Source organism: Crassostrea angulata, chromosome 3 (assembly GCF_025612915.1).
Source record: "Crassostrea angulata isolate pt1a10 chromosome 3, ASM2561291v2, whole genome shotgun sequence".
Classification (NCBI taxonomy): Eukaryota; Metazoa; Mollusca; class Bivalvia; order Ostreida; family Ostreidae; genus Magallana; species Magallana angulata.
Genome location: NC_069113.1, coordinates 54,822,171 through 54,841,957, shown reverse-complemented (window position 1 = coordinate 54,841,957; position 19,787 = coordinate 54,822,171). Strand labels below are relative to the sequence as shown.

Genomic DNA, 19,787 nt, shown 5'->3' with positions numbered 1-19,787 from the left:
TCAAACTTGCATAGTTGATTAAACTGTAATATGAATGAATCACAGAGGAAGCTTCAGTTGCAGAGCTTGATCTCCATTATCAAGGATGCTAAAAAATATATCTTAGTTATTACAGGTCCTAACTTCACCAAACTTGAATGGATGGCGTGTCTTATGATACAGATGCACCTGACAGGCATGGATGTTGAATCTGAGCCATAGGTTGCGGATGCTGGAGCAGGTTAAGGTTTTAATTGCTAGTGCCCTCTGATGATGATATCTTAGTTATTATTGGTCTGAACTTCACCAAACTTGCATGGAGATGCATCTTATGTATACTGATGCACCTGACAGGCTTAAATGCTGAATCTGAGCCATAGGTTTCGGATGCTGGATGAGGTTTAGTTTTTTTGGAACAGGTCAAATGTTTTATAGATGATAGCTTGCAGAGTTGATTTAACTATATTATAAATGAAACGCATAGGTTGCTTCAGATGCAGAGCCTGATCTCCATTATCAAGGATGCTAAAAAAATCTCCTATCTCACTCAAACCTGCTCGATAGATAGATGTGTTTCTTGATAAATGGTATAACATGATTCCTATGATATAGTATTGTATGGCATGAAACAATATTGTTTAATATGATACAATATAATATCATATGTAATATTATAAAAAGTTATATGATACGATATGATATTATAACAATTTTTTTATATTTTATGTTATGATATTGTATCATGATATCGTTAAGTATAGTATTGTATATTATGATACAATATTATATGATATTATATTGTATTGTTAATTTATTATTTTATCACATGATACTATTACATAAAATATTGCAAAATATAATATTGTATCCTATGATACAATATTGTATATTATATAATATTGTATCATACGATACTGTAAAATATGATATTAGTTTGTGTAATTTAGAATTATATCACATGAAATTGTATAATATGATACTGTAATATTATATTATATCGTATCATACAATATTGTATAATATGATATTGGTTTATAATATGATATATTATCACATCACATGAAATTGTATTGTATGGTATTGTAAAATATATTATTATATCATATGATACAATATGTATTATATGATATTGTGTTATATAATATTTTACTTTATCACATAATATTGTATCATTTGATATGATACAATGTTGTATCAAATTATATTGTATCATATGATACAATATCATATTATGTATCAAAAATGATACAGAATCATACAATATCATACTATATTATACAATATAATATCATATGTTTTGATGTATTATGTAATATGATATTGTATTATAATACTATATTGTATTATGTATTATGATATTGTATTATGTGATCAAATACAATAACGTATAACACAATACAATGTCATATCATACGTTACAATATCATATCTCATCATTGTTTATTATGTTATTTTTTTGTATTTTATGATATATGTTGTAAATATGATAGGATGCAATATTTAATTTTATATAATTGTATTGATTAACATATGAACATATGATTATCATACAATTTTTTAATAGATGATATACGATATTGTGTCAAAACAGAATCCATGAATATCCAAGATCATAAAGTATGATTTTCATTTAATATGATAAAGGTGGTCTCATAAAGGTGAAGTCTCATAAGGGTGATGTCTCGTCTCGGTGAGCTTTGTAATCTGTGATTACCTATGTTTATCATTATCAAGTTGTTTTCTGCTGAATTGAGAAATTATTTTAAGTTTCCTTGACACACCAATATTTTATTTAATGGATTGATAAAGAATCTTTTTTGAAATATTATTCCACAAAACAGAGATCAATATTGACATTCAGTTATTTTATACGAATTTTTTGTAATATTTCAGTGAAATAGGAAAAACTGTTATGAGGACAAACAGGGTACTTTAGAGCTTAAAACTTGGTGTCAATTAATGTGTAATATAATTATGAATGAATACATGTCAAAGATTGTTTGGTCAAGAATTACAGTTTTTAATAAAAAAATATTTCTGAAAATCAAAACTGTAATTCTTTTATATTTTTTTAATTTGTGGTTAAAATTTAAAGGATAGCATATAGTCACATAAAGTACAATAATGTTAATTTGCAAAGAAATTGAAATGAAAATGCCAAATTTTAGAAAAATTGCTTTTTATCAAATTTGTACCGATCCTGAGTGAAAAAAACTGATCCTGATCAGAAATATTTTAAAATTGAAATTTTTCAAAAATTTTGCAGTTTATTCTGAGTAATTGGTATGAATTATAAAGTCAGTAAATGACTAAACCATTTTACAGCTAAATAAGCTGAATTTTTTTTAAATTGTGATAATTCTAACTTTATATGATTTTTGTCGGGATAAGTTTAATTACAATTGGGATCTGTTCCATTTCAAGATTTTAAAATTTTTCTTTAATTTCACTATTTCGTTTCAATTTCTTGATGAAATATGATTGTACGGCAACTGTTTAATGCGAATAACAGCTTATTTGCAGCTTTTATCCAGAAATTTAAAAATTATCTACAGTTCTTTTTTTTCATTTTTGTAAATATATATTTAAAATTTTTTTAAATATCATAAGGTTTATATGGCTGTCTTTGATATGTATTTATAGATATTGTATTTTATTGCATTAATTGATACCAAATTTTTAGCTCTTAGATATCTCGTTCGCAGCTAAAACAATGTTTCCGTTTTCTATCAAAAAATGCAAAAAATATTCAAATAAAATAATTGGAAGCCAATATAGGTGTCATTTTTATATAATCATTTCTCAAAAATGATTCTTCATCGATCCATCAAATAATGCACTGGTGTGTCGGGCCACCTTAAGGTGTAATGAGTCTAATTAAGAAGTGAAAGTTAAATGGAGATTATTTGAAATGGCTAGCAGCAGCTGATAGTTTATTATTCAGGATGTTGCACAGAACTTGCTTGACCTAATAACTTAATGACAACAACATATGGTGATGAAGATATCATATCGAGCATTTTTTTTTAGCAAATATGTTTTTTGCAAATAAGATGAGATTTGAAGAGTTTGATCTTTGATATGGATTGTGCGTGGTATGGTTCGTGAGTGGGAGAAACAAGTCCTTAGAGATGAAGTCAGTTTTATATGATAATGAAATGAGTGCAGATGTTTGATAACATTTACATTTTTTTATGTTTTTCAGTACATAAATGATCATTTCATAGAATTATTGTTACAGGTGTATGTATTTCTTTCTTAAAGATGATTTTGCAACAAAAGATTCATAGCAGATTTACACAAAATTAATATTTTCTACAGTAGTAATTTTCATGAAAATTTAAAATGAGTTAGAAAAACTGAAGATATTACAAAATGAATAAAAAAAAAAAAATACCTAAAAACCAAATTGAATTTTTTTTATATGAACTTACATCTAATTAGAGAAAAACCCAGCTATAGATTTTCTATCCAAATGAAATTATGATACTTATACAAATGTATGATGATTCTAGATAAGTATCATTTAAAATGACTATATCATTGACTTTGTTTTATATGTGGGTGCATGCTAAAGTGCATGAGTGTGTCATTAATTTCCTTCTATGTTTCATGAAAAGCAGTGTGAAAATCAAAGAAAAAAGTACTATGCATCATTTTTATGAGATCTTAAAAATTAAATGCTGATAATGCTGTACTCCTTATAGATTTCAAAATATAATGTTCGACTTGTTGACACAATTCATTATATGTATCATATTCAGTCACTCCTATTTAAAAACATAAGAATTTTGAAAGTAGTAGAATTTGGGGCAGCAGACAACAGTTATCAGATCTCATTCTATCTTTTCTTTTGTTTTTATGAAGATTAAAATGGACATTGTGAGGCAAGCTGAAGCAATTATTGGGAGGGGAGATAACCCTGACCTGACTGTTGAGGATGTTGTAACAGAGGTTCCGGGGGTATGCTTCATCCGTTTACTGGGAATTATTCCACCCCAGGTGTATGAAGGTAAATAACTTAGGCAAAATGGCCTAACAGCACAATTAAAGATTCTTTTGACAAGGCATTACATTTTAAGTGTATACTTCAGCACATTAATCGTAGCTGTATCCCATGGAGCTATCATCAATTTTTCAAAAATTAAAATATGTACTGATGAGTTAACAGTCTTTCATGTTTTTCAAGTAACTTGTATAATATTTTTGTTTATTTTTCAGATATTACATTTTTATATGAGTAAATAAATTTGTTGTTAGCTATTTTCATTATGAATGATTTAGAATTTACGTATTTTAGTAGCTAATTAAAAAAAAAAGAAGATGGAAGTTCGGCAGTATTCTATGTCAGAAGATATCTATATCTTTATTTTAAGACTGAATTTACCCACTTGTATTCTGAAGCATTGAGTATTGTCAATAAATAAAACCATAGGGAGAGTTTTAACATATTGCCCCATGTATCATACAGGATATAGGGACTTTCTTGTGGAACAAGTGGGGTCAGAGGTCAAGAACTTGCCCCGGGGAGTGTACCACAGGTCCGCACGACGGTCGGGGACAGCACCCAGTCAGAGTAAGACCATGGAGACGTTGCCATTGTTCCTACAGCAGCAGTATGACAAATGTAAACAGCCTGGTCTCAGACCTGGCTTAGCAGGTAATTGTCTTACACCTGTAGTCTAGCTGGTAACTGTCTAAAAACTGTAGCCAAGCTAGTAACTGTCTCGAAACTGTAGCCAAGCTAGTAACTGTCTCAAAACTGTAGCCAAGCTAGTAACTGTCTCAAATCTGTAGCCAAGCTAGTAACTGTCTCAAACCTGTAGCATATCTAGTAATTGTCTCATACCTGTAGTCAAGCTGGTAACTGTCTCAAACCTGTAGCCAAGCTAGTAACTGTCTCAAAACTGTAGCCAAGCTAGTAACTGTCTCAAACCTGTAGCATATCTAGTAATTGTCTCATACCTGTAGTCAAGCTGGAAACTGTCTCAAACCTGTAGCCAAGCTAGTAACTGTCTCAAGCTGGTAACTGTCTCACACCTGAAATCTAGCAGTTTTTTCACCCTATATTTCTTCCTAATTTTTTTAATTTAAAGAATCTAAAAGATGCTTTTTTGGATGTTTTTTTTTTCTCTGAGGAAAAATGATGCAAAGGGAGATTGAAGTAGAAATTGTTTAATTGTACGAGACAGCAGTGCAGGCCATTAAGATAGTCATGTACCGTATATGATGATATCATATCATGATAAAAAAAAACAACAGGTGCAGGTTTTGACTTCCAAATGTTGTTTTTGTGAACCAAAATATAACAGCTGCATGTGAAATAATAAATATTTTTTCTGCTTGTTTTCGTGATGATAATTGCATCTTTGGGGTACTTAAAATTTGCTGTTGAAAAACTTTGAGATACCCGAGTATTCCAGATATCAGTGTTTGAGATATTGAATTTTAACTGTAGTTAACAGTACTAATAAACAATAATATTGTAAGCACTCTTTTAGCTTTTTGTCCAAGTAAATAAAATGTCATAAAATCACATATTTATTATTTAAAAAAAGATTTAACATGATGGGCAAAGCGCCTTTTCAGTAAAATCCTGATACAAAAGAAAGAAACTTCAAATGACTGCAGCATGAAAGTAAAAATATTCGCAGTCATGAGCTCTTGAATTATACTTGGCTTGATTTAAATCAAAAGATCAACTGGTATTCTACTGTTATCTTCTGGCTGTCTGACAGATAAATCTTCAAGAGAAGACAAATTTCCATTGCTGTAATTTTGATACTTGACGAAATGATTTGTTTTTGTTCTCTGTAGCGGGTCTCTTGTTCAGCTATGAACCCCCTGTAGAGGTAGGGCGAGACGGTCGACCACGGAAACACTACATCATCACGCACAGCCAAAACTTCCACCACATGTTCAACACTCTTCTACATGAGGTAGGACCAATAATGGTGTCACAAGACTACACAATAAGTTATATAGTTCAATATTATGTATTTTAGAACATTTTTATGAATGTTAACTCTTATTTTAGGCCATGTGAATCAAATAATGAGTACGGTAAACTGTTTATTTTAACTGCGAAGATGAATAGGAAATTGTTGTCTCATTTCAGACTCAAAATGTTTCAAATATTGTAATTTTGTGTGTTTAATATTCACTCTTTTCTACAATGGAAAAAAATCACAATAGCCAGTTTTAGTTTCATGGTCATTGAATATGTTCTAGAAAATTTGATTGCAAACAGGGATATTGAACGTTCTTTAACTGCATCGTATAAATCTACTGATTATAATAACAGGGCTTAATCATCATGGCCATATTAGACTCTATCAAACTCCTTGATATATAATGATATTGGAGAATATTCAAATCTTAAGGCAAAACTGTTAGGACATTTTCTTTCCTAAAATAATATTGTATGGCTAGTTAAAATGGTTCCATAGTCACAAACATCAGAATAATTGCAGATCTATGTATGCATGAAAAAATCCAAACGTTAATTCTTTTATGAAGTATGTTGCTCCTGATTTTTATCTAAATTACTGTTTTATTTTTTATTTCCCTGTTTAAACCTTAATTATAGCATTTGATAGTTTCCTGTTGAATGGATGACTACAAAAGTATGTCAATGATAATTCAATTTTCCATTTTTAATGTATTTTTCATTATGTTGAATACATAGAGAAAATGAATTGTTTGTTTTAACAAACCTCATGGTTTGAGTGTTTAAACCCCATGAGTAAATTTTTTAATTAAGTTGTCCACGCTTTTTTATTTCAAGCATCATTAATACATGTAATTAGTGAAGTTGTTTAGAAATAAAATGATAACTTTTCCATATATTAGCCAAAACTTGATTATATTCCTTGCAGATATAAAATTTTAGCATGCATCTGACTTGAAAATGACAGAAAAAAGTTCAGTTTTGGGGTGAAATCAACTTTGAAATTTTTTATTGTTATTTCTTTAAAACAAAAATCCCTGTCAGTAGGCTGGAGCTCTGACGTAATTTCAGACATTATGCCACAAAGATAGACACGTAGGTGTAGCAATAAAATGATGTTCTTTCATGAAAAGTAAATATCAGAGGATGTCAGAGACCCTTAAGTCAATAACAACATAAAGTTAACTCTGTGAATTAAGATTTATGAGCCTCAAAGACCATAAATTGAGAATAGACTCGAGGGATTTGAGTGCTGAATATTTTAAAATTTTACTTTTCAATCTGATAATCTACAATGCTAAACTAAGGCATTTCAAATAGTCCGACAAAATTAGAATGTCATTATACGTCATCCAAAAATTATTACCCAAATGGTTAATTTTTAAGTTAAAAGGCACAAAGAGGTTGATGGCATATAAATATGATTATATGTTTGATTATTTTGTCAAATTATTTGTGTTATTGTCATGTTATATTTTATATTGAAGTAAATTTACTTGCACATCTATTTAAATTAGCAAATTATCAAGATTCCTATTTAAACGCGAGGAACTAATATCTGCGTAAAATCTCGTGAAGTGCATCTCGCAAATTTTAAAATCTCGCTTTTATTTTTGGACATTTGTAAACTATATGAAACTATAATGATAAAAATTCAAGGCTTGGGTGGGTCAGATTCCATGTTGCAACTATTTGAATGATCCGCAGGGAGGTTGTGACATCATAGCTCGAACAAATACTACAAAATGTAATAAAAGCTGGCCTAAAATGCAGAAAAATCTCCAATGACAACTAGAAATATTATCTTTGAAAATTGATTTTGATGAGTTAAATCCTAGTAATATTAGGGAAAGTATTATAATCATAATACCAGTGACGATTGGCCAATCAGGTATCCAGCTCTCAGAATGGCTATTTTTGTTGTTTTGATGTTTTGTTTTGTTTTGAATGTTTTATTTAGCATTCTGATTGGCTGTTTGCAGGTGATAATCCAACCCTCTGATTGGCAAAAGATGCAGCAGTTGCCCCAAGCCTGGGTTTCTTTCATGGATAGACTTTTTACCTCAGCTGTAGAAGTAAGCCCCCTTAATCAGAGGGACCAAGCTTCATATACTGTTACAGTATTACTTTATGTCGCATTTCCTTGAGAGCACTAAACGATATACTAGCTCAATATGTTTAAAATTTGTCATACATTTCAAAAGTTAACATTATACATTATAAAGCTTAATATTTTTTATATTGGGGCTAGTTCATTTTATTGTCCCCGCCGCAACGGGGAGCGGGGACATAGAAATGGCGGGCGTCCATCCATGTGTCCGTGGGTCCGTGTGTCTGTCCGTCACACTTTTTTGTAAGCACTCTCGTGCCTACAAATTTTGACGGATTTTCATTAAATTTATACCAAATGTTTATACCACTTACCTTAGTCAAGTTCGAAAATCAGCATTGGTCGATACTTTTTGTTGGAGTTATGGGACTTTGACAACAATAATGACTCCGTTTTATCAAAAAATTGACCTTGTAAGCGCTCTCATGCCTACAAATTTTGACGGATTTTCATTAAATTTATACCAAATGTTAATACCACTATTACCTTGCTCAAGTTTGAAAATCAGCATTAGTCTTTTTGTTGGCGTTATGGGACTTTGACCACAATAATGACTCCGTTTTTAAAAAAAAATTGACCTTGTAAGCGCTCTCATGCCTACAAATTTTGACGGATTTTCATTAAATTAATACCAAATGTTTATACCACTATTACCTTGGTCAAGATTGAAAATCAGCATTCGTCGATACTTTTTGTTGGCGTTATGGGACTTTGACCACAATAATGACTCCGTTTTATCCAAAAATTGACCTTGTAAGCGCTCTCATGCTACAAATTTTGACGGATTTTCATTAAATTTATACCAAATGTTTATACCACTATTACCTTGGTCAAGATTGAAAATCAGCATTCGTCGATACTTTTTGTTGGCGTTATGGGACTTTGACCACAATAATGACTCCGTTTTATCCAAAATTTGACCTTGTAAGCGCTCTCATGCCTACAAATTTTGACGGATTTTCATTAAATTTATACCAAATGTTTATATCACTAATACCTTGGTCAAGTTCCTAAATCAACCTTGGTCGATAGATTTGATACTAGGATACTGCTTTACCGGTGGGAATTCTATTCTTGTTTTAAATAAAAAAATCTTTTACAATTTCAAATGTTTAGTACACATAAATAAAAGAGGGATAGTTCATTTTTAGGTTACCTGAGTGACTCAGATTACCTCTTACCATTGATCTTCATCCTTTATTGTGCATTATTGTTGTGTGTCAGCCATTAACAATTTTACAATTTAACTTGAAAACTACAAAGCTAATTGTTATTTTTGCTCTGTAAGCTCAAAAAAATCTAAATTGAGAAATTTATAATCAGTTACCCCCCCTTGGGCCTCATGGGTGGGGCCAAATATTCAAAAATTAAAAAGGCCCCCTATTTATTAGGGCACCGCTCTGTGGGCTCCCTATAGTGATCAGTCTGTCCATTCGTCCGTCTGTCCGTCCGAGATCTCTTGTCCAGAACGTATCTTCTCTCCCTTTAGCCAAATCTGGCTCATACTTCACCCACAGAGTGCCTTTGGGTAAAAGGTGTGCAGTGACCTTGAACCATGATCCTAGGTCGAAGCTGAAGGTCATAGCAGAATTGTATTAAAAATCCTTGTCTGGAGCATATCTTCTCTCCCCTTGCTCCAATCTGGCTCAAACTTCACTCACAGAGTGCTTATTGTCAAAGGATGTACAGTGACTTTGAATGAAGTTTGTAGGTCAAGGGTCAAGGTCATATTGGGTTACTTAAATATTCTTTGTTTCAGAGTATATATACTCTCCCCTTAGCCCTATTTGGCCCATGCTTCACACAGAGTGCTTATTGTCAAAGGATGTACAGTGACTTTGAATGAAGTTTGTAGGTCAAGGGTCAAGGTCATATTGGGTTACTTAAATATTCTTTGTTTCAGAGTATATATACTCTCCCCTTAGCCCTATTTGGCCCATGCTTCACATAAACAGGGCTTTTGAGTAAAGGGTGTGCAGTGACCTTCAACCAAGTTTCAAGGTCAAATGTGAAGGTCAAAGCAGAATTATATGAAAAATCCTTGTCCGGAGCATATCTTTTCTTCCTTTGGTCCAATCTGGCTCATACTTCACTCACAGAGTGCAAGCGATTAAAGGGTGTCCAGTGACCTTGAATAATGTTTGTCAAGTATTACATGTAAGGTCATATTGGATCACACAAAATTCTCTTTTTTAGAGCATATATATACTCTCACTTGGCCCAATTTGGCTCCTATTTTACACTAACAGTGTTACATAACAGGGTTGATGGTGTGCATTGACTTTATAATTTGAACCAATTCAATGTGAAGGTCATAGCAGATATCTTTATAATCAGTTTTAGACCGTAGATTATTTCTCAATTGCTTAATGTTGCTCAGGTTGAACCAAAATACTTGTATGTAATGGTTAATGTAATGGTTAATGTAATGGTTAATGAGATTGGATGAATTGTTTTTATGCCAGCTGGAAAATTAAGCAGGGCCCTTTGAGATGGTTACCATCTCAATGTTGTCTAGTTGATTGATGTTTGCAAACATCAAATAATAAACGTGGGGGGAACATTCGGAGGGGTATCTGATTATAGGGTTTATAGACTCCAAAATGAAGCTTAGAATACTGACAGGAGGCTCCCTCAGACAGGTCTATCTAGGTCCGCTGGTGACCGTCAACGTCTGTTGGCTTCTTGTTTTTACATTAAAATTCTAAATATTAAAGGGGCATGGTCACGAATTCTGCCAAATTCTAATTTTCTGATTTTATTTAATGATCAAATAAAATTTGAGAGTCATTCATGGAGTTATAAAAAAGATGCAGAGCTCACAATTCTTTGTCATGTACACAAGGCTCGTGCCCTGCTTTTGTTTACATAGGTTCAATATACCAGTTAAAATATTTTTCAAGCTGATTTCTCTTTTTAATCATTTTAATCATAGATAAAAAGTTCCTAATGTTTAACACATTTATTTTTGGTCTATAACTGGAATTTTCAATTCAACATTCAAAATGTAAACAAATGCTTTGTTTACACAGCATAGAATTTTAAGCTCTGAAACTGGCTTAAAACTCAACGAGTGACACTCAAATTTTAAATGCCTTACTGAAGCATTGTAAACATTGTAATCGAAAAAATAATTTTTGACCAAAATCATTACCATGCCCCGGCCTTTAAAAACTTTCAGCCAAGATAAATGGGTAGCAATAATCTTCATTTAGTCAAGACATCTTTGTTAAAGCTAACAGCTGATAATTTTTGGTGATAGCTTAAAAACAGGTATGACATAAATTGCCCATTTAAATTATTTGTATCAATATGTGCATAGGGACGAAGAGCAGAAATTGATCTGCAGTTGAAGAAAAACCTCATTGGAATAGAGGATGCAGAAGAAAAACAGAGAGTAGCATGGCTGTGGTAACTATTCCAACATATAATCAACCATTATTTACTAGTCATCTGGTTTTTACTATGTTTTGCACCCACCCAAGAGTCAAAAACCATCTTTCTATTGAGAACAACCCCCCCCCCCCCCCAAATGATCAGAAAAAAACCACTCATCATTTCATTCTTTAACAATATTTATTATCATGATTTGAGAATTGACTTCCTAATATTTCTGAAATGAAAATGAATACATAAATATCCTAATATTTAGTAGATAGGGCAAAACAAAGCAAATTCAAAATACATGTATTTTAAAAGATGATGAGTACATGTAAATTTTCTTTGGTACAGCTGTACATGCAAGTTGTTTTTTAAAAAAATTTCACTCTTCAAAATCAATCTGTCCACAAAGGCTATATATAAAAAAAAAATTGGAATGGCCTCATCATTTCCTTTTAATATTTTTTCAAAGAAGGTGGTATATTAGATAGTAAACTTTGTCAGTTGAATCCTTACACAAGTTAAACAATATTTTGTGGGTTATTTGACTGATTCACACACAGCTGCACACCCCTGCGAATGTTATTGTCATTTAAATTTTAGACCAAGTGTTTTTATTTGACCCTTTCAGTTTCGCAGTAAAAATCATGCCTCGTGTTTATAGTTTATTTCATAGAATCTAAGTACTTGTAGTCAAATATAAAATCTAGAGGTTTATTGATTTTAAACTTTATCTTCATTAATTGGTGGATAAAATGTGTTCTAGAAATAAATGCGACAATACATAATATAGTTTTTGTCTGTTGTTGCAACAATTAACGTGCTTGTAGAGATATACCCCCTGAGGATTAATTTTCGATCCGCGCCTGACCTAGTAATAGCATCAACAGTTAAACAGACTATACTATTTTATGCAGAATGTTCCCTGAAAATTGCTCGATATACTAAGTTTTTCATGCAAAACATATACCCATTATTTTTCGAAAAACATGGTATTGCACACCATAAGCATCAAACATGACTATGATTTTATTAAGCAACCCAATGTTTATTTTTTCAACCACTCTGCACGTGGTTGAACACGAACGATAACTCTGACCTGATTATTATCGTTTTATGTAAATAACCGCTATATGGTGAAATAAGACATACATATTAAAAGGTTTTCATGTTTTAACATGAATCCAAGTAGGATATGATATAAAAACGACCAGTACTTACGTAATTTGAGAATATTATCAGAACACTTATACTTCCGCTCGAAATTTCACAGGAACTGAACAAATCTCGGTGAAGTCTCGTGAACTTTCATTCGAGCACCTCTGGATTTATTACATACTTAGCAACGATAAAGAAAACAGTCCGAACACATTCGCAGGGGTGTGCAGTAGTCTTGACAAACACATCCTAAGAGCCATTTGGATTAAGTTTGTGTGGCACTGTCTTTTTATTAGTATTCCTGTATAAATTTTCCTTGTAGCCGTATGTCTGTCTAGCTAGCATCCTATCTCGTAATTGTGACAGAGTGTTCTTTTATTTAACTATCATCATGATCTTTGTTTATCAACAGGACTCACTCAGTGGTGCCCTATAGTGATGGCCTGTTGGTCTTTTCATTCAACATCATTTGTTCACCCTATATTTTCTATTCCCCCAACCCCTTGACCCAGTCTGGCTCATATCTCTCCTTAAGGTCAGATGACACGTTCCTCAAGAATCTTTTTTGTATCTCCTCGTAATAAAGAGTGCCAATAAAAAATATTGATTTTGTAATTATTTTAAAAATGATTAAAATTTACTTGAGTATGGTTATATGTCTAGATGGCCGAGTGGTAAGGACTGTGGCCGCTCACTGCCAGAAGCGTATAAGTTCTAGAGGTCGTGAGTTCAAAGCCCTGCCACGGCCGAGTTAGAGTTCCAATATAGTGAATTTCGCTGTGCTGTATATTTATTTATTTTTATATCAGCAATTCAAGTGTATTTTCAAGAAGATTATATAGGAAATTGCATACTCTAGTATTTTGCAGAAATGCCTGGTAAGGTACCCTAATTTTTTGCAAGAAAGCTTGTCAAAGTAGTAGTAAACCATTAACAAATTCCTGGAAAAAGTTATCTAAAATTGAGGAACGTGTCGTCTGACCTTAAGAGTGCTTTTAGGGAAGGGATGTGCCATAAGCATGTTTCTTGATTTATTTTCAAGTTCATACAGATAGTTTTGTAAAACCTTTGTCTGAACCTTATATTCTCTCCTCTCAGTCCAATTTGGCTCTAAATCTTCACTACAGGTAACAGAGTACCTTTGCATAAGTTATCTCAAACCAAGCTTCTAGGTCAAAGCAGGTCTTTTTTAACTACTGGTCAGAACAATGCATGTATTTTCTCTCCTTTTGCCCAATCTGAATTTCATTGTGCAGTGTCTTTGAAAACAGAGATTTTGTGAATTTGAGAGAGTAAATGTATTTGAATTTATGGCATTGTCTCTATAAAGTATTTGACTTTTTTAAAAAATGTCTATTAAAATGAAAAAATTAGTTGAAAATATTATTTTGATACAATAAAACGTTCATTTGCACATTGTTCGTATTTTCACCAGAATGTCATTTACTGGTATTAGATAATTTGCATGAAAAGTCTTTGAGTGTGAAATAAAAAAGTCTATGGTATTCATGATCTGACTGAACTTTTGAAATGTACTTGAGCATGTTTTCTCTCCATCTGACAAGCTATATCTGAATTTGAAACATGATTGCTCAATGGCATATCCTTTTATTATACCCCTGTGTTTTTTGAATGTAAGTTTATCTCAAATTATCTAGACAGTGTGTAACATGAAATAACATCTGTGACGTTTGCCTATGATGAATAGTCACCAAATCTATTCACTAATGGCAGCATTCAATTCTCCTCACATCTGATTTCAGAACTTTTTTTGGTGTTATCAGAGTCACTAAGTTGAATGCAACATCCAATAACTTGTCAGAATTTGTTTATCAGCATAAACTCTGTGTCCTAGACAACTAGAAATTTCTTCAGTTTAGTAAAATACCTATTTACTGACGATTCGGACAATAGCAAGTTTATTGTTCCCTGAGTCAGCAATTATTTCTTGAGGCAAAACCAAGGGCAACAGTTACTGTCTCTGGGGACAGTAAAAATGGTATATCCTTAATAGCATGTAAAAAAAAGTATATACAATATTTTTATCCCTGTTTCTCTGACATAATCATCTGCTTGTCTACAAAAGCCATTTACTTGCACTAGACTGTCTATATTTATTTTGTATAATTATGTTTACTAAGATATCTACAGACAGTTGCAATAGGTTTGTGAACATCTATTGACCTGGCTGTAAATTTATTTTGTCAGGGTGAGAGACCAGCTGACTGACAAGATTAAGAGGGCATCAAAGTAAGTTTTCTCCATTGTTATTTTTAGCTCACTGAGACAAAGTCTGGGGAAGCTCTTGCTATCCCTTATCAAAATGAAATTCATTTAAATACCATTTAAAAAGCATTTCTTTTCTGGCCATTTTAAAACCATTCAGGAGCCATTTCTTCCCCCAGTTTGTTAAAAGATTTTTCAAGTGGAAGGATTACCATTTAAAAACCATTTTTCATTTCATTTCCATTCAAATCCTCAGTAAATGTCCATTCAAACTCCATTTTTTTGGGCATTATAACATGCAAATGAACCATTCAAAAACCATTTATGCAAATGAGAAAAAAACTGTATTGAAAATGGTTTTTATTTTAACCATTTAATATCCATTTAAAAAACATTTTTACAGCAATGAAATTATGAGAGTAAATGTTGGATCCTCTCCACAGAATTTCTAGTCTATATACATGTATTGTTGCAATGGCAGTCATGCAGTTACTTGGATGTCACTAGTTTGGTTTTTTTCTGTCCCTTAAATCTCAAGTTTCCTATTTTGTTTTGGATGATTGTTGTAGTCATTTTCGCTGTTACGTTTTCCATGTTCATTTTTAAACACCACGCAAACAGGTACTCTAAAATTAAAAATAAATTAAAAATTAATTATATAATATGAAGCAAAAACATACAATACAGAATTTCTTCTTAAATTACGTGTTCCTTAGCATGACATAAACATTCAGAAAGAGATTGACAATGGTATGAAAAGATTAAGTAAAATTCATCAGAATTTACAAGTGTGTCTCTCAAGGATAAAGGTAAAAGAAAGAATACTAACCATTTATGGCCTCCATCTTGTGGGTATTTAGGCCTTTGACACCCTTTGAGAACTTCAATTCATCTGGATGGAACACAAGATCCAAAATTTTATTCAATAGAAATGCTGGAGGGTTTTTTGCCATAAGTGCTGCTGATTCTGCATTTCTCAATTTCGATGGATTAACCAGGATATCCTTGAACAGGGATTCCGCGTCCATTATCAATGGCACCTTTCGCTAGAATACAGGGAATACATACAGTTTAATATATCAGCATATTTTCAAGATTTCTAGATTCATAAATTAATTTCTTGGCAATGAGAAGGCAATATACACATGCAGCAGGGTAAACTGTAATTCAAACTAAATAAAAATTCAAAATTTTTAAACATTTTTAAAAATACATACCTCATTTTCATCTGTTGATGATGCAGCTGATAGAAGTGGTGCAGCTGATAGAGTTGTAGTATTTGAACTGCATGGATCATTGGTTGAACTTGGTGGTTGGCCATATGTTATCTTATGCAGCTCATCAGATAACATGTTCAAAAACCCAAGAATTGTCCCCTGTTGTGTTGAGTCGAGCCGCTGATAGTAACCTTTTAAATGATGAGTTTAATAAGGAAATAGAATCAATGAAATATATTTGATATATCATAAATGAAGTATCTATATTTACAATCACTTCAAGTAGACTAAAAAGTTTTTAAAAGTTCTTTTAAATAACAAATCAAGTGTGTCTAATTATTTTACTTACCAGTAATGTTTTGAATAGGATATGGTTGCCCTGAAGTCTCTGATTGAACCAAGTCTGAATTGTAACCATACTCTGGTTCATAATATGAATGGGAGAAATGTCCAAACTACAATAAAATCAATTTTTTAGACTCCTTTTTAAATATTCTAATATACATTTAACAATTTATTACATATCAAAGTGCTTGATTAATGAATATGTACATACCTCCTCAGTATTGTTGTATGCCACATTTGTAGATTCCAGATCATTATCAATTTCAGCATTAAGTAGATTTAAGCTTGAAGAAACAAGTGAGGATGTGGCTGATGATGTTGCAAAGTCAAACAAGGCAGAAGCATTTTTAGCTGATGTTTCAGTTGATGTTGTTTTTCTTGGACTGCTCCTGGTCTGAAGCTCGTTAGTGGCCTTGCTGGTTACATTTAAATTGGATGTCGTTTCTGATGATGCTTTTTTTTTCCTCGGACTGCTCCTGGTTTTTACTTCGCTTGTGGCTTTATCAGTTGTTTTAGATGATGTTTCTAATGATTTTGTTGAGGTTTTTTTTGGAGTGCTCCTGGTTTGAGCTTTGCTTGTGGCCTGGACAATTGTTTTAGATGACGCTCCTGATGATTTTGTTGGGGTTTTTTGGGGACTGCTCCTGGTTTGTATTTCACTTGTGGCTTTGTCAGTTGTTTTAGATGATGTTTCTAATGATTTTGTTGAGGGTTTTTTTGGAGTGCTCCTGGTTTGTGCTTTGCTTGTGGCCTGGACAATTGTTTTAGATGATGCTCCTGATGATTTTGTTGGGGTTTTTTGGGGACTGCTCCTGGTTTGTATTTCACTTGTGGCTTTATCAGTTGTTTTAGATGATGTTTCTAATGATTTTGTTGAGGGTTTTTTTGGAGTGCTCCTGGTTTGTGCTTTGCTTGTGGCCTGGACAATTGTTTTAGATGACGCTCCTGATGATTTTGTTGGGGTTTTGTGGGGACTGCTCCTGGTTTGTATTTCACTTGTGGCTTTATCAGTTGTTTTAGATGATGTTTCTAATGATTTTGTTGGGGTTTTCTTTGGAGTGCTCCTGGTTTGTATTTCACTTGTGGCCTGGTCATTTGCCTTTGATGAAGTTTCTGCATCAGATGATTCAGAATCCATGTTTGAATCAGTAGTTTGTAGATCATTTGCAAGACTAATTCCTGCAAATGCCATCATTTCTTTTAATTTTAAGTCCTTTGTTGTCTGTGACTTTGATTTCTTTGCTGCTGGTTCACTGCAGGGAGCTTCATGTTTTGTTTTTCTTTTGGTTTTCTTATCACCTGCTGATGATGTAGTGACGGTGTCGCTTTTGGATTTCTGCTTTTTCCCTCCTTTGGCTGCAATTTCTCGCGTCTCTTCCTCCAATGCTTTCTTCAGCTTTATGCTTGCTCCTCTTTTTCCACAGCTTTTAATTTCCTTTGACAAGTTTTGCAAACTGGTAAAGAAATCTGTATCTCTTCCATGGCCATCCCCCTCATTGACTTTTGTTTTCATTCCTCTGCATTTTGAAGCACCTGAAATATTTGTTGAAGAAATTAATAAAACTTGCTAATGAATCGACACAAATTGTTAATATTGTATATACTTGTTTGTATCTAAATAACGAAAGGAAATTCATTGAATGCGGATTAAGGTACATTATAATTGAAATACTTTCACCAGTTTAGAGTTTTTAAATTTTGCAATATTTAACCAAAAAATAGATTTTAAAAATATTTGGAAAGATAAAAATTGTAAAATCCACAGCGGGATTCAACTCATGGAAGATTCATAAGAAACCCTTCAACCCACTGCGCTACGCTGTTAGGTGACAATATTGGGAAAGAAACTACTTTATATATAATTACTCTTTATTTTATTGTTTATTTTGATACAACATGAAAGTGTCCCCTACCACCTTAACTTTTATAATTTAGATGGCCTGTATAAATTAACAATTAACATTTGTATCAGTGTAAAAAAATTTGTCCCTATACCATAAAATGATGGTCAAAATAGGGAACACCCAGGTAGCTATGAAATCAACAACTTAAAAAAACAGCATGTGTCCTGCATGGAAATGTAAATTGAAGGTGACAATTTACAACAAATGACTTTAAAAATTGTGTTAACTTACTCTTTGTGAATTCTATTTTATTAATTTTTTGCTGGAATTAGTATAGTATGAATAATTTTTATGCAGATTATTATATGCACAGCTGATGCAATCTTAGAAAACATGTAATGCATCGATCATTAAACAAATATTTACAAGATCGAGATATCATTACATTAAACATATTAAAAATCTTTCCGACGAGTCTGCACGATATTTGTTTATAATATTAGGTCTTACTAGGGAATTTCTGAGTCTCGATCGAATTTTCTCGACACAGATTTTTTAGCTACCGTCCGGTATATTAAACTGCAGTTGTTGAAATACCTTACATGCCTAACGGCTATATCGCATAAAGCCTTGTCCTTTTATTAGAGTTCGTGGAAACAGTGTGTTTTTAAAATACATTGTGACCGCTTGGATTTCCTCTCATGTCTCAATCCCATGCCTAGTTAGGCTTATGGAGTCTGCCGAGGATTACCGACAGAACGATCTTGTGGTAAATACCTAAGGTGTTCCGACATCGTTTCCGGCGAGCGCCCTCTACGATCAATAATACGCGCGCTTTTTTCTTTTTCAAATTTTTATAGAGGCATCTCTGCATGCATGCATGGGCATTTGAGAAAAAATAAATTTATTAACAACTGGGCATAGCTTACAACACAACACGCATAAATAATGAAAATTAGTATTTAGGCCAAGTACACGCATAAAAAGTCCAGTTGGATTTTCTTCAAAATATATCGTTATCATAGATAAATATATAACGTTATAGGCCTATAAAATTAGCATCTACAAGTTTTCGAGAAAAAAACCTTTACTCATTTTAATTGAAATACATAAATATTTACTTACTTCCTGAAAAGAATACCCGTCCAGTGTATGGTATGTCTTGTATCTCCTCCGTGCCATCCTCCAGAAGATTTGATGTTGGAAACAAAACCGTAACATTATCATGATCCAAAAAGTTAATCTTCTGCTTTGGCAATAATTGCACAGTCTCGTCGGCATCAAAAAACACTAGAAAGTGTGAATCTTCCTTGTGGAATAATTCAACCATCTTTCAAATTGCTTACAATGTTACTGCCAGGTCGAAGTATAGAGAACGTGTGTAAGATAACTACGTATGATGCTATGATGCGATAGTGGTCAGTATAGAGCTGTGGAAGTAATCCGATAGCCAGTACCACGTCATAAAACTTGGCATCTGGCACCGATTAGCAGCAGTCGACTTTATCTGATGCACAACAGCACAATGGAGACCCCACCAAAAAAAAGATACCGCAAAAGAAAACAGAAGGTAGGAC

The 19,787-nt window shown here is 32.6% G+C and overlaps 2 protein-coding genes across 4 annotated transcripts in view; one reads left to right on the top strand and one right to left on the bottom strand.

Annotated features, from left to right (window-relative positions):
- Window positions 1-19,787, top strand: part of LOC128177037 (focadhesin-like) — a 136,934-nt gene that overhangs the window by 61,148 nt on the left and 55,999 nt on the right. For all 3 annotated transcript variants that reach the window (XM_052843550.1, XM_052843551.1, XM_052843549.1), the window contains exons 18-23: window positions 3,847-3,991; window positions 4,451-4,639; window positions 5,797-5,918; window positions 7,912-8,004; window positions 11,362-11,450; window positions 14,787-14,828. In XM_052843550.1, the coding sequence (XP_052699510.1) occupies window positions 3,847-3,991; window positions 4,451-4,639; window positions 5,797-5,918; window positions 7,912-8,004; window positions 11,362-11,450; window positions 14,787-14,828 (680 nt within the window). The remainder of the gene's footprint in view (window positions 1-3,846; window positions 3,992-4,450; window positions 4,640-5,796; window positions 5,919-7,911; window positions 8,005-11,361; window positions 11,451-14,786; window positions 14,829-19,787) is intronic.
- LOC128177039 (uncharacterized) lies at window positions 15,152-17,890 on the bottom strand. Its single transcript, XM_052843553.1, has 4 exons — window positions 16,578-17,890; window positions 16,371-16,476; window positions 16,022-16,212; window positions 15,152-15,850 (listed from the first exon to the last, which is right to left on the bottom strand). The coding sequence occupies exons 1-4, from the start codon at window positions 17,877-17,879 to the stop codon at window positions 15,629-15,631; spliced, it is 1,821 nt and encodes a 606-aa protein (XP_052699513.1). The 5' UTR covers window positions 17,880-17,890; the 3' UTR covers window positions 15,152-15,628.

Bases quoted from the DNA above. Each gene is read 5' to 3' on its own strand.
- LOC128177039 (XM_052843553.1), bottom strand. From the start codon at position 17,879: ATGAAAACAAAAGTCAATGAGGGGGATGGCCATGGAAGAGATACAGAT. The intron at 16,213-16,370 runs GTAAGTAAAATA...ATCATTTAAAAG, and splicing joins TCCTATTCAAAACATTACTG to GTTACTATCAGCGGCTCGAC. The intron at 15,851-16,021 runs GTATGTATTTTT...CCTGTATTCTAG, and splicing joins CATCAACAGATGAAAATGAG to CGAAAGGTGCCATTGATAAT.